At 40.3% G+C, this 12,773-nt stretch overlaps 1 protein-coding gene across 5 annotated transcripts in view; it reads left to right on the top strand.

Annotated features, from left to right (window-relative positions):
- LOC117083389 (kalirin) overlaps nucleotides 1-12,773 on the top strand; it is a 499,428-nt gene that overhangs the window by 392,152 nt on the left and 94,503 nt on the right. For all 5 annotated transcript variants that reach the window (XM_033210973.1, XM_033210972.1, XM_033210971.1 and 2 more), the window contains exon 15: nucleotides 5,220-5,386. In XM_033210973.1, coding sequence (XP_033066864.1) covers nucleotides 5,220-5,386 — 167 coding nt within the window. The remainder of the gene's footprint in view (nucleotides 1-5,219; nucleotides 5,387-12,773) is intronic.

The raw sequence follows: 12,773 nt of genomic DNA, 5'->3' as shown, positions 1-12,773 counted from the left end.
TGAGAAGAACCCAACCCCAACGTTTAATAATAAATAAATTCTTAAAATAAATTAAGTTTTGTGAGGCTCACTCTTCTCCTTGAGCGTAAAGGCTAGAATACAAAATCAAGAGGAAACCCTGGGTTGAAATCCCGGCCGCACCTCTTAGGACCTGAGTGTCCTTGTACGTGTTCACTTGTCTCTCTAAACCTTGCCTTCCTCTGAAAAGTAGTGATCTTCAGAATCCTTACCACATAGGGTCATGTGAGGATGAAGTGGGATAACACGGGAGGATGGAAAGGGTTCAGTGAAGCTTGGCAAGTAGTATATGTTGTACTCCTAGCACATGCTACATTCTGTTGAAGTTATTTGTGTTCCTGTAGTCAGCAGCATGAAGGAACAAATTCTTTCTTCCCTCTTTCCATTCCCAGCATCTAGCAGAGCCAGTGTCTTGTGCCTAGCAAGTTCTTAATAGTAATGTTTGCTGAATTAATCGAGAATGAACATCAATGTGGGTGGAACAGATGTTTTTTTCTTTCAAAAAGGAAAGAAAAAAAATCTGGGTTTATTATTATTATTATTATTATTATTTTCAACATGAAAGCTACTGTGGGGTTAATAGGAATGTGGATCTGAGGGGCTGAGAGGAGGGGAAGAAGAAACCTTGATATAAAACAATGGTTCTTAACCTGGCTGTAGATCGAGAATCACCTGGGAACTTCTTAAAAATACCAATGTCTGGGCCCCATCCCTCAGGGACTCTTAGTTAATTGGTCTGGTGTGGGCCCAGATTTTTTTTAACTTCCCAGGTGATTTTAAGGTACAACCAGTGTTGAGAACACTGATGTAAAAACCTCATTAAAGGACTTTGTGATTTCTGAACTGAGTGTTAGGTAGACAGAGTGACACAGAAAGAGGAATGGACAGGGGAGGAGAAAAGAAAGAGAAAAGAAGATGTTCTGTATCTGAGGCAGATACCGATATTTAAAGAACATAGTTTTTAAAAACGTGTTACAAGTATGAGCAGCATAGCCAGAAATATCTGAATCTTACTCTAGACCATGGTCACCTCTCTCCTTGAGGAAATTAAAGTGGTACCCTCACCTGGTAACAAACGAAAGCAAACTAATGCTTATCGTTGTTAGCTGTGGCTTTTAGCCCTAAACAAACACCAATGCAGAGCATTCGCTGAGTGTAGCAGAAGGAATATCTCTGTTTCCCCAGGTTTCTGGCCATTGTACCGTCTTATCCAGTGGTTCATAATTTTGGTTGCTGTTGGAATCATGCCTGGAGCTTTAAGACTTACTAATGGCTGGGTCCCGACCACAGAGATTCTGAGGTTATTGGTCTGGGGTGTGTAGGACATGGTGATTTAAAAAAAAACTCTCCAGCGATACTTGGGAGGCTGAGGCAGGAGAATTGCTTGAACCCAGGAGGCAGAGGTTGCAGTGAGCCGAGATCGCGCCACTGCACTCCAGCTTGGGCGACGCAGCAAAACTCAGTCTAAAAGAAAAAAAAAATTATCTGCTGAATCTGATGTGAGCCAGGGTTGAGAGAAGCAGTCTAACAGCATTAAAGCCACCATAGTTTCCAATGATACACATTAGGCGAGTACATAAACACCTGTCAGTAAGATTTTATATTTACATTTTGTACAAGCCATTCAATAGTTCCATCAGCAATCAAAAGTGTATTCATTATAATTTCTCTGAGGGAGAGGAAAAAGGGAGGAAATGAATATTTTAAGCCTACTAGATGCCAAGCACTGTATACATTGTATCTCACTTAGTTCTCACAACATCCCTGAGAAGTCCTCCTTGTGATTCCCATTTTACAGACAAGGAAACCCGGGCTCAGAGAGGGTGAGAAGCTCAGAGTCTCTCCATTCATAGCAAACAGAGCAAACCTAAGCCGGTTCTTCCCCCAAGCTCTCAGGTACTTTCCACCACAGCATATGACCTCAGTTCTCTGAAGAGGCTCGTTTGTTCATTGATTAGGTATTTATTGGATGATATAAATGAAGCATTGTGCTAGGGCCTGAAGAGGCAGAGATGGGTAAGACTGACATGGCCCTGGCATCGGGAAGCCTGCATTCCGGGACAACGTGGATAGGTTAATAAGGAACCAACCTGAATGGAAGTGTTCTGATTGGGGTATGGACACAGGAAATTGTGGGGGCAAATCAGAAAGAAGTCTCAATAGAACTTTTTAAAAAGAGCCTGACAAATGATTTCCTCACAAATATATTCCACTACTTGATGGAAAGAGGAAACATGTCTTTTCACATTTCTGAGAGCCCCTAAGAAAAACAGATATATCATTAGATTGAGAGCAGTAATGTCAACACAAGCAAACTCTGCCTGCTGCTGATTGACAGATATTTACCATTTGATGGGCTTTAACTGGTACTCGTGTCAGTGTGTTTGGGGGCAGTAGGAGACGGGGTAATTTCTATTCTTCTAGGTGTGGCTGGAATAAATCTTCATGTTCCTCCCATTTACTCCATCCACCACATGATGTGTTCCTGAGGAGTACAGAGGTGCAATAAGGATTGTCTTCATCCATTTTATTTCCTGTGTTTATCTCACATAAGACAACCTCAAATGAGGTGGATGAAAATGCAGGGACTGAGTCTCAGGACTTGCTGGGAGACTGCTCTGTTTGATGTCCTAAGCAGGTGGCTGTCCTCTTTGACAGATAACATGTGGTGTGGCAGAGTTGAGCTGTGAGGCTCACTTAGAAAGACATTTTCCCAAGCCCAGCATCCTGAACACCAGAGACACATGCAGAATGAATATGAGCTACAACAAACCGCATCGAGACTGGAAGTGAGAAAGAGCGTCTGCTTCTGCAGATGGATCTTAAATTGCATTTCCAGAAAGTAAAGATAAAAGTCAGGGGTCATCCCACTATGCCAAGCACTGCAGAGGTAGAAATTTTTGTGTTCTTACTTTTTATTTCAGTCAAGGAGATGCTCTACCTCATCCCCTTGGTAATTGAAAATAGTAACTGGAAGGAGTTGGCTGCCAAAAGAACAAGCCGTTCTTTTCTCTGTCTCCCACAGATATTTCAGGAGCTGGGACTTGGAATTATGAAACAGACACAAAAAAAATAAACATGAAAAGATACTGAAATTATTACCATGTAATACCAGAAAAAAAAATGTTCCCACTTTCCCATATTGTGCTTATATAAAACACTATTTTTGCCTCCAGAGATAAGTTTCCCTTAGCATGTACAGACTTTCCTTATACTCCCCCGACTATATGTTGCAGGTGTGTTGGTGGTGACAGTGATGGATTTCTGATGGTGTGAGTGGAGTGATGGGGAAATCTCTCAAATGGGATTTATTTTTTAGGTAGCCATATGTTGAGACTGGCAGGTTCCTTTGGGTTTGATCCCCATGGAAGTACACTACCTTTTGGTGACTTATCTGCAGGGCTTTTAAGTTTGAACCCCATCATTGGTTGAGATCCTATCCTTCAGCATCACAAAGTGTCAGCATCAGGACCAAAGCTGCACTGGGTCTAGATTGTTGGATGAAGAGCCAGGGAAAGGACTTGGACAGAACTAAGAAGTTGCAGAGCCACGTGGACTCAGGGATCAGAATAAGCAAGCAGTCCAGAGTTAGGATTTTCCTTGAGCTAACGATCTGAACAAGGCCAAATAAGAAATATGTAGACAATCCAAATCAAGAAACAACATGGGCCACAACTTGCAACAAGTTGGAGACATTTAGAAACCAAGAGGGCATGAATGTGAGAAGGCAGAAAGTTAAAAGTTTAAGGTAAGAGTCAGGAGTCAGGAAAGCCACAGGACTGAGCAGCAGTGGTCTGTATTTTTTGTGTATCAGGTATACACAGTAATATGTATATATGAGAGATATTTTACATGCATCATCCCATTTAATCCCACAAGTTTAGGAGGTAGCTAGCTTATGAAGTAGGTAGGTATATAAATTCGTATTTTACATATGAGCAAAATTAGGCTTCTGAGAGTCTAGATAACTTGCCCAAGGTGAAGATTCCAACTCAGGACTATTCCAAAGCTAGTACACTTTCATGTAGTCTTTGAGAGCCAAGTAAGGAATCAAATTCAAGTTACTAGTGAAGAGAAGGGCTTTGATTACTAAGACAGTTCCTTTGCTCTCTCTCTCTGAGTTCGTTAATTTCTGAGGCAGAAATTTATTTGATGAAGGCCACCTAGGCCTGCTGATGATAATGTATAAATAGGAGAACTGGCATGGTAAAGAGAGGAAGTGTGTGTGTGCACTTGTGCTCATGAATTGGGAAAAGTATATAGGAAAAGTAAGACAAGGAGGTAAACAAGGAATGTGATCACAGCTTCTGGCTGGCATATATTGACTCAAGGTTCCCATTATAGGTCAGATCGTTGACAGTTTATTAATGTTGGATGGTTTATACATAAACCTTGAGAACACTTGTCAGTGACTGGCTGGGTTTACTAATTGTAAATCAGCAGAAAAACACTGAGCAAACTCTCCTTGTGTGGGCACAACTTTAACATGAAGCTTTTTCTAAACGGATAAGCACTCGTTATCCCTGTGGTATATTGCTGGGTTGTATTTATTAGGTGTGTTTGTCTGAGTTTTATAAATAATATATGACAGCTAGCTTATATTTCTAACAGTTCCTGTTTTTAGAGAACCTAAGTAGTTGGCTAATAAAATCACCACTGTCCATGTGCAACCCTTGCGGGGAATTTAAAATGAATTTTTTAAAATCACTATTGTGTAGCTACTCTCATTGGAGTGAACTTACCATCTAATGATAAATTATATCTGACCAGCTAAAAAAAAAAAAGTGTGTCGTTGGCAGAAGTACTGGGACAGTCTTTTGGTTTGGTTTTTGATTTTCCAATATGATTTAGAGGCTTGTTTGTGAATATTCTGGGTGTTGGCAAATCCCCCAGCAGGAATTGCTGGGTGCTGTCGTGTCTAGGGATGGACCTCTGTATAACTCTAATTCCTGTTGATAATAAGGAGCTGATCATCCGTTGAATTCTCAGGCAAAGGATCAGTTGATACAAAAGAGATGGCATAATTTTGGCATCCCAGACATGGGTGCATTGTGGTGCTCAGTTTCACAGAGGAATGTTTAGAGTTTGGGAGGGTGTGAATAATGACTGTTTCCAAATTCCAGTTTTCTTATGCATATTGAAGGGAATGTAACCTTCACAGTACTAGCTGATTTTTAATTGTTTCCATTTTTTAAAATCAGGAATTGAGTTGATCTGTGAAAAAGACATTGATCTGGCAGCCCAGGTGCAAGAGTTATTGGAATTTCTCCATGAGAAGCAGCATGAATTGGAGCTCAATGCGGAGCAGACTCATAAACGGCTAGAGCAGTGCCTCCAATTACGGCACCTCCAGGCTGAAGTCAAACAGGTAAGCCCGGCCCCTTCTTTCTTCAGCCTGGGTTTCTCAGCCAGCCGAGCCTGACCTGAGACCTGCTCCTGATATGAGGTAAGGCATACAGAGCCACAGGTGCCCCTTTAAGTAACCGGCACTTTGAAAATAGGTAAGTTAAGGACTACTTGTATTAGTTTCTGAAAACTTGGCTGCAGTAACAAATAGACCCAATGATACAATGGTTCAAACAACAAATGCTTGATTTCTTGCTTACATGACAATCCATTCCAGATTTGTCCTCAGTCACTGAATCTATTCTTTCTTTCTATCCTCAATCCTGTCAAGCAGTCCATGGGAAATATACAAATCCTTTATCAATAAACATATTTAGGATATAGAGTCAGGTTAATTAATTTGGGGCACTCATGTGTCTGACACATAGTTAATATTCAGTAACTAGTAGCAATTACCATCACTATTGCCAAAGTGTGTATGGTTATTATAGGAAAGTTTTCTTGCCATATTAAAGTTGATTTTAAAAAGGAAAAAGCTTATCTGCATGAAGCATTATGCTAGGTGTTTTATGCTTAATCTTTAGGAACCTGTGGGAACATACACACAATGACCAATGTCACATTTTTAAAATAGTACAGGCCAGGCATGGTGGTTCATGCCTGTAGTCCCAACACTTTGGGAGGCAAGGCAAGAGAGTCACTTGAGGCCAGCAGTTTAAGACCAACCTGGGCAATGTGGTGAGACTGCACAGAAAATGTTCAATATTAGCTGAATGTGGTGGCACATGCCTGTGGTCCCAGCTAATTGGGAGGCTAAGGAAGAAGGATCGCTTGAGTCCAGGAGTTTGAAGCTGCAGTGAGCTATGGTCACGTCACTGCACCTCAGCCTGGATGACAGTGCAAGACCCTGTTTCCAAAACATAAAAATTACAAAAAGTACATATATTAAGAACAGACTAAGTGGTAATTGTTTTAATTAGCTATTTGTACAAAGGTGGGGGTGAAGAAGGGAAAGTATGATAATAGTTCCATTTTGTTGAGGGCTGTGGGCGTGTTACACACGTCTTCATCCATCCTCACAACCATTCTCTGAAGTAGACTTTATTTCCATTTTATAGATGAGGCTACTGAAGCTTAAGAGGTCAGCAGACCACGATCACCCTGAGGAGAGAGCACATCACCACTCTCCACAGGTCCCGGAGGGGTTCCCAGCAGGGCAGGTACCACGTCACTCCTGTGGTTGCCCCTTTCTGCCCCCATTCTACCCAAATCGTCCTAAGCAAAGAAGCATCTTTTAAACACGTTTTTTTCTTGTCTATAGTGGCTGCTGGAGCTTTTACCTTTTTTCTTCAGAAAACCATAGCTCAGCATGCTGGAACTTTTAGAATTAAGCCTTTTGATTTAGTATGAGGGCCAAAAACATCTTATTTTGTTTAATTGTTGCTTGATTCCTTATATTAAAGGTATTCCTTCCTCTAATGCCTCTGTTTTAGTTATTATATTGTTATTTATTATAAGTCTATCTTCTCCACTCCCCATCTCTTCCAATCAGTGCTGAGCTATAGCCCACACACGCCATGCTAAAGATCTGTATTCTGTGCAGATTACATTCCTGAGCCCCAAGCAAGGCAGGGTTACAGTGCTGCCCTCCAGGTTGTTTCTGCTTAATGGCACTGGGATCAAACCTGAGTCTCCAGAGAGACATGTTATTTATAAGGACTTGATGGAAATCCTAGCAGGCCCAGGACAATAATGAGTATGCGAATTCTGTGACTTAGTAGTTAAGACTGGACTTTCTTTTTATATGAGAAATCCTTTCTCATTTATAATCTCATTTTAAGAGAACATACCCATGGGGAGAAGTGGTGTTATGCTTACTTTTCAAATGAGGAAACTGAGGTACCATAGGGTTAGTGCTCCCCAAGCCCTCTTGACTAGTCAGCTGAAACTTCAGCCCAGGCCTCCTAAATCCAAGGTCCTACTGTTTGCCTCTGCTGGCCCCTACTCTTGCCATGTGGTCCCAGGAGAAATAGAAGCCCTCCAACGTATGTGAAGTGAAATGAGCCAGGCACAGAAATACTACATGCATGTGGGAGCTAAAAAAGTTGATCTCATAGAAGTGGAGAGTAGAGTAGTGGCTATCAGAGGTAGAGAAGGGTAGAGGGGAGGGGATGATAAGGAGAGGTTGGCTAATGGGGACAAAATTACAGTTAGGAGGAATACATTCCAGTGTGGTATAGTACAGTAGGGTGACTATAGTTAACAACAATTTATTGTATATTTCAAAATAGCTAAAAGAAAGAAATTTGAATGTTTCCAACACAAATAAATGAGGTGATGGTTATCCCAGTTACAGCGTGCACTACACATGGTATATCTGCATCAAAATATCACAGGTATCCCATAAATATGTACAATTATGTTTATCAATTCAAAATTTAAAATAAGAATCCTTCTAGCTGAATGGTCTTAGGTTTTTGTGACCTCAGCAGTACCATGTATGAGAGGACAAAAGCAGGCATAGCCTAAGCTTGATGGAGAGGGTGGCACCTGTCTGAGGTCAGCAAGGCTCCAGCAGGTCATCGAAGTCCTCTGCTGCACCTACTTGGTTATTTCCATCAGTGGAAGGTGGCAGGAATGACCATCTGAACAAAACATAACAGGAAAATCATTCCTGTTTGACTTTGAAATGAAATATATAAATTTGCTCTTGTTCCTGGTTTTTAATTTATTTTTCTCCAACCTCAGTGGTAGATTCAGCTCCCTAATTCTCTTTTCCTTGGCTGATATTAAAATAGAAATATATTCATTCTCCAACTACACATCCTATATAGGAGGAGACTGGGCTGATGATAAGTATTTTGTTAAATAGGGAAGTAGACTGTCTATATATAAATAATCCAGGTTGAACTAATATTTATATACATTCCCATTTATAATATCATGAGTGAGGAGACAAAAAAGGAATTCTTCTGTGGCGGTGGGAAGATTCCTTATTTCTACCATGACAAAAATGACACACCGTGGGATTGTCGTTCAAGACTGTACAAAATTGCTCAAACCAGAGTCTCAGGAAATCTACCAAGCCCTTTGCAAAGGGCATTGGTCCTCGAGGTGCCAAGGGACTGCTGCTTGGTTAAGCCACCATGCCTCATTAGACAGGCTTGTTTTCCTTGTCAGTGTAGGCTCTTTCCTTAGGGAGCCCTCTGATCCAGTTTCAGAGAAGGCATTTGTATTTGATGGAAATTGGTGGAGCAGGAAATACTGATTTGGAAGCTGTTGACTCTTGGAAAAAGGGAGTTAATTTAGATGTCGGTATTGATCAGTGAGGCTAAATTTAGACAGTAGCTTGAGAGTCTCTTTTGAATATAGTCTCAAAAAAGAAAGAAAAAGGACACTTTAATTGAAATGCCACTAATGGGGGCAGAAAGGGAGAGGACAATAATAGATTATGATGCAACTAGGTCATTAGAGCTCATAGATTAAAGGTTTAGATTTGATCATGGCCCATCATAACCTTAAGTGTAGTTTTACCAAAATATTAAAGTGAAGTACTGAAAAGCAAGGAAAGCACAGACATTAGACTAAAAATTATATTAATGGACTCAAAAAATGAAATTGATTGATGCAACCGATTTTCTTTCTGAGGGTTTATATAGGACTTTATATGTAAGATAGATAGCCCAAACACCCCTAGAGAAATGGTGGACCTTGAAGGGAAACCACTCCACTAATTACAGCCCATGGAGCAGATCCCTGGACCACTCAATGCCAAATTACTCTCCAAACCCCACAGAATGCTCTGATAGCTACCAGGAAAATTACTACTCTGGTGAAGATGACCTCACATCTATTAGATAATTCAGAAAGATTTGAATGACCTACCTAGTGAGCATGAAACTAAATGAATTTCCATATGTATTCCTGCAAAGCAGTGCATTTAGCAGAAAATAAGCTAAAATGGATTTATAAAATGTTGTGTCTCTAAGCTATGAGGAAACAAGTTATATTTATTTGATCACTAAAGACATTGGCTTAATTTCCTTCTTTGCACCAAATGCTGGCCAAAATTTGCATATAATCAAGATGGACATTTAGGACAAAGGAGAAAATATTCGTGTGTCCTCATTCTCCTGTGGAGAATACTGTGTTCAGTTCTGTTGACTGAATATAAAAGAGAGGAATTGAAGTAGAGCCAACAGAGGGGCAGCCAACAGGACAAGTACCATCTTTTTGTTTCAAAATGGAGATAATTAAGAGGACATATGGCCACAGCCTATAAACCAGGAAGGATGAACATGTGCAGTCTCATAGACCATGGATTTTTAGAACTAAGGAATACTGGACATATGACAGGCTCCCTGCTACCATCTGAGGAGCTGATTATTTTTCCTGTGGCTAGAGTTTCCGAAACAACTATGTCTTGTGATAAATCATCTACAATAGAGGTCCTTAGAGTCAGTTGCCTTCAGTACAACCTCATAGCTTTGCTGTAGGTATGACCTTGAGAACACAGCCATCTACAGGTGGCTTCCCAGCCTACATGGTTACACGGCTCAGCCTGCCCAGTTTCAATGGCATCACCGTTTGTGGATATCTTCATCCACTTACTCAAATCCATTCTCCAGACTTGGGCTTAGCTGAGTTTTCCTGGCCTGAGAAGCAATAGATCTTCATGTACAGTTCCCCCTCAAGCTCAGACTGAGCTGAACTTTTGACCTAGCTCTTAAGTCCCCAAGCAGTGATATTCTTTCAGTCCTTCATTTCTACGTAACTGATTTTCTTGGACACCCTATAGATGTAGGGGCACTCTTTGAGTTTTGAAAGTAACGTGGAATGTTAGAGCTGGAAATTATCTTTAAAGATCATCTAACCTATTGGCTAAATTGTTGCCTAAAATGATTGATCAATGTCAATATTCATTTTACAGTTTGAAAAATACTTTTACATTAATTATTTTATTTTCTCTTTACCCCGAGCCTTATGCAAGGGAAGTGTTCACATTTTACAGATGAGAAAACTGAGCCTTGGGGAGCTTAAATGATGTTTGCAAGGTCACACAGCTCAAGATTAGTAGAACCAACATTTTCTCATTTTAGTTATGATGTTTCTTAATTTGCACATATTTGTATGCTCACAGAAGAATAACTAGCCAGTTTTATGAACCTGGAAGATTGAAAATACCAGTAATAGAAAATTATACCAAGAAGGGTTATCAGTGATCAGAGTAAAAGGGTAATGATGACAAAACAGCTAAGGAAGCTACATCACATCCGAATATGCCAGTAAAGCTCATACAGACTCTGGAATAAAGCTCTCTTCTCATTAAGAGAGGTATAAATAATCACCTCATTATCCAGCTTTTCTCCAAACTAAAAATCACCACCAGTACCATCATAATCAGCAGACTTTACATTTTACACATTGTTGCGTCAACCCTGCAATGCAGAAAAGGAAGGTACAATTATCCCTATTTTACAGATGAGAAAACTGAGGCTCAGAGGGGTTAAGTGATTTTTGCAGGTAAGTAAAAAGCCAGGTTTCTGACTCCATATGTTATGTTATTTCTCTGCTATGCCAGGTCTACGTCCAGGACTGACTCTTTCATAGGGATCAGCCCCACCCTGGAGCTAAGCCATGGATATAAACTACCATGCATTTTTAGCTTCCTAAAATCAAATCTCCCACTTTAAAGTCCTGGAATGCCTTTTTAAAGAGCATTTAGTAAATAAAAATGAACAAGGAAATGACGTGATATAATTTAAAAAGTAGGTACTGAAACCCATGATGTTTCTAAATGGGAAGCTGGTAAGTAGGGATCCCTCCACCATAGCTATAATTCATGTTTCCTGTTGACTGAAACTGGAGAGAAAAATTTTCTAACAAAACTGAAGAGGTCCAAAGGGAGTCAAATTGTCCTATAGGCATTGATGTGTGATGCACTTGGAGAAGTGGTTTCGCTGACACCCTCAAATGAATCTTCAGACCAAACAAAATGCAGTAAATCATGGCAGAGGGACACCGTGAACTCCATTTCCCAAAGAGGTGAGGCATTTGGGCATGCAGTCTATGAATGCATGCGCCCAAAGTTACAGGCAACTTTTCAAAATAATTAGCACCTCTAGCTAGCCAGCCACAGTCCACCAGTGACAACAGGGATTTCACGTGTACACCCTGAGCAGTTATTTCCTGTAACTAATTGCTTTACAGATTGGCATCTCATCTACAATCTGCCAGCCTGGCCGTGAATTAACATCTCAATCCAAGTAGCCCAGCTTTAGTGGGATTTATGACCTGATGTTATCTATGCACAATAAGGCATGAGTCATTTTTTGCCCAGGGATGAAATTTGAGACGTGCCTATGAGTTATAGAGCACGAGACTAGGCTTGGTATTTTCTAATTGTTCAATGTGAGGAAGTAGAGGGGAGAAAAATATGAAAGCAAATCTGAAACAGATAGTGGTGTCTTTCTCCTTTGGCATGAGGTGACAGATGGGCGGTATTTACTGATCTTGAAATTTCAGAATAGCTTTTATTTCTTTTCCAAGCAAACTCTCAGACTCCCTAATAAGGAAAGTATTTGGCAGTGTTCTGGTGACCAGACACCAGGTAGATTTTCAGAGCCTAACTCTTCCAGTTGCATTATTTGTTCTGACTTTATTAGCTGGATAATTTCCACATCCCCTTTTCACCTAGAACTCTCTAGACAGTGTCAGCTGTTTCTTCTTCTATCCTAATATTCCCTCGTTGAGTTTTCTTTCTCCCAGTACTTGTTAACATCACATAGAAGTTGTATTCAGCCTACCAGTGGCCTCTAAATAATTTAAGTCGATTATATTACAGCTTACTCCCGCTTTTCTGATGATTCAGAAGATGGGTTATTCCTATTTTGCTTGTTTTCTTTCTCTTTTCTCCTTTTTTGGGGTTGTTTACCTACTGAAGTTCAAATCTGCCTACCCTTGGTTATTTTGCAAGGTAGAGGAGATTAGACTCACTGCTCAGGTGTGACCTGGGTATGCTCCATTACTTCAAAAACTACACCACACCCATTATATGCAAAGTACTGTGCTATGTACTGTGTGAGACTAAAATATGACTAATATATTGTCCTGGATTTCAGGAAGTTTATGTTCTCAGGGGGGAATGAAACATAGGTTGAAATAAAGAAATCAGGAAGTCTGTGGTGAATACCATAAAGGTGGTACATGCAAAATGATATGCTCGCACTAGATGAAGATGAGATTGTTTCTAGCAAGAGAGATTAGGTGCAAAAGGTTTCCATAAGTTGTTGTTATTTGAACTGGACCTTATAAAAAAAAGAAAAGGATACCAGCAGATGGAATGTATTTATTTATACCATCCTATGTTCCAGAAGGAAGTTTAGACATGTATACAGTACCACCATATT

Source organism: Trachypithecus francoisi, unplaced genomic scaffold, assembly GCF_009764315.1.
Source record: "Trachypithecus francoisi isolate TF-2019V2 unplaced genomic scaffold, Tfra_2.0 Lachesis_group0, whole genome shotgun sequence".
Lineage (NCBI taxonomy): Eukaryota > Metazoa > Chordata > Mammalia > Primates > Cercopithecidae > Trachypithecus > Trachypithecus francoisi.
Note: the sequence above shows the minus strand (reverse complement) of the source record. Positions and strands in the feature narration are given on the sequence as shown.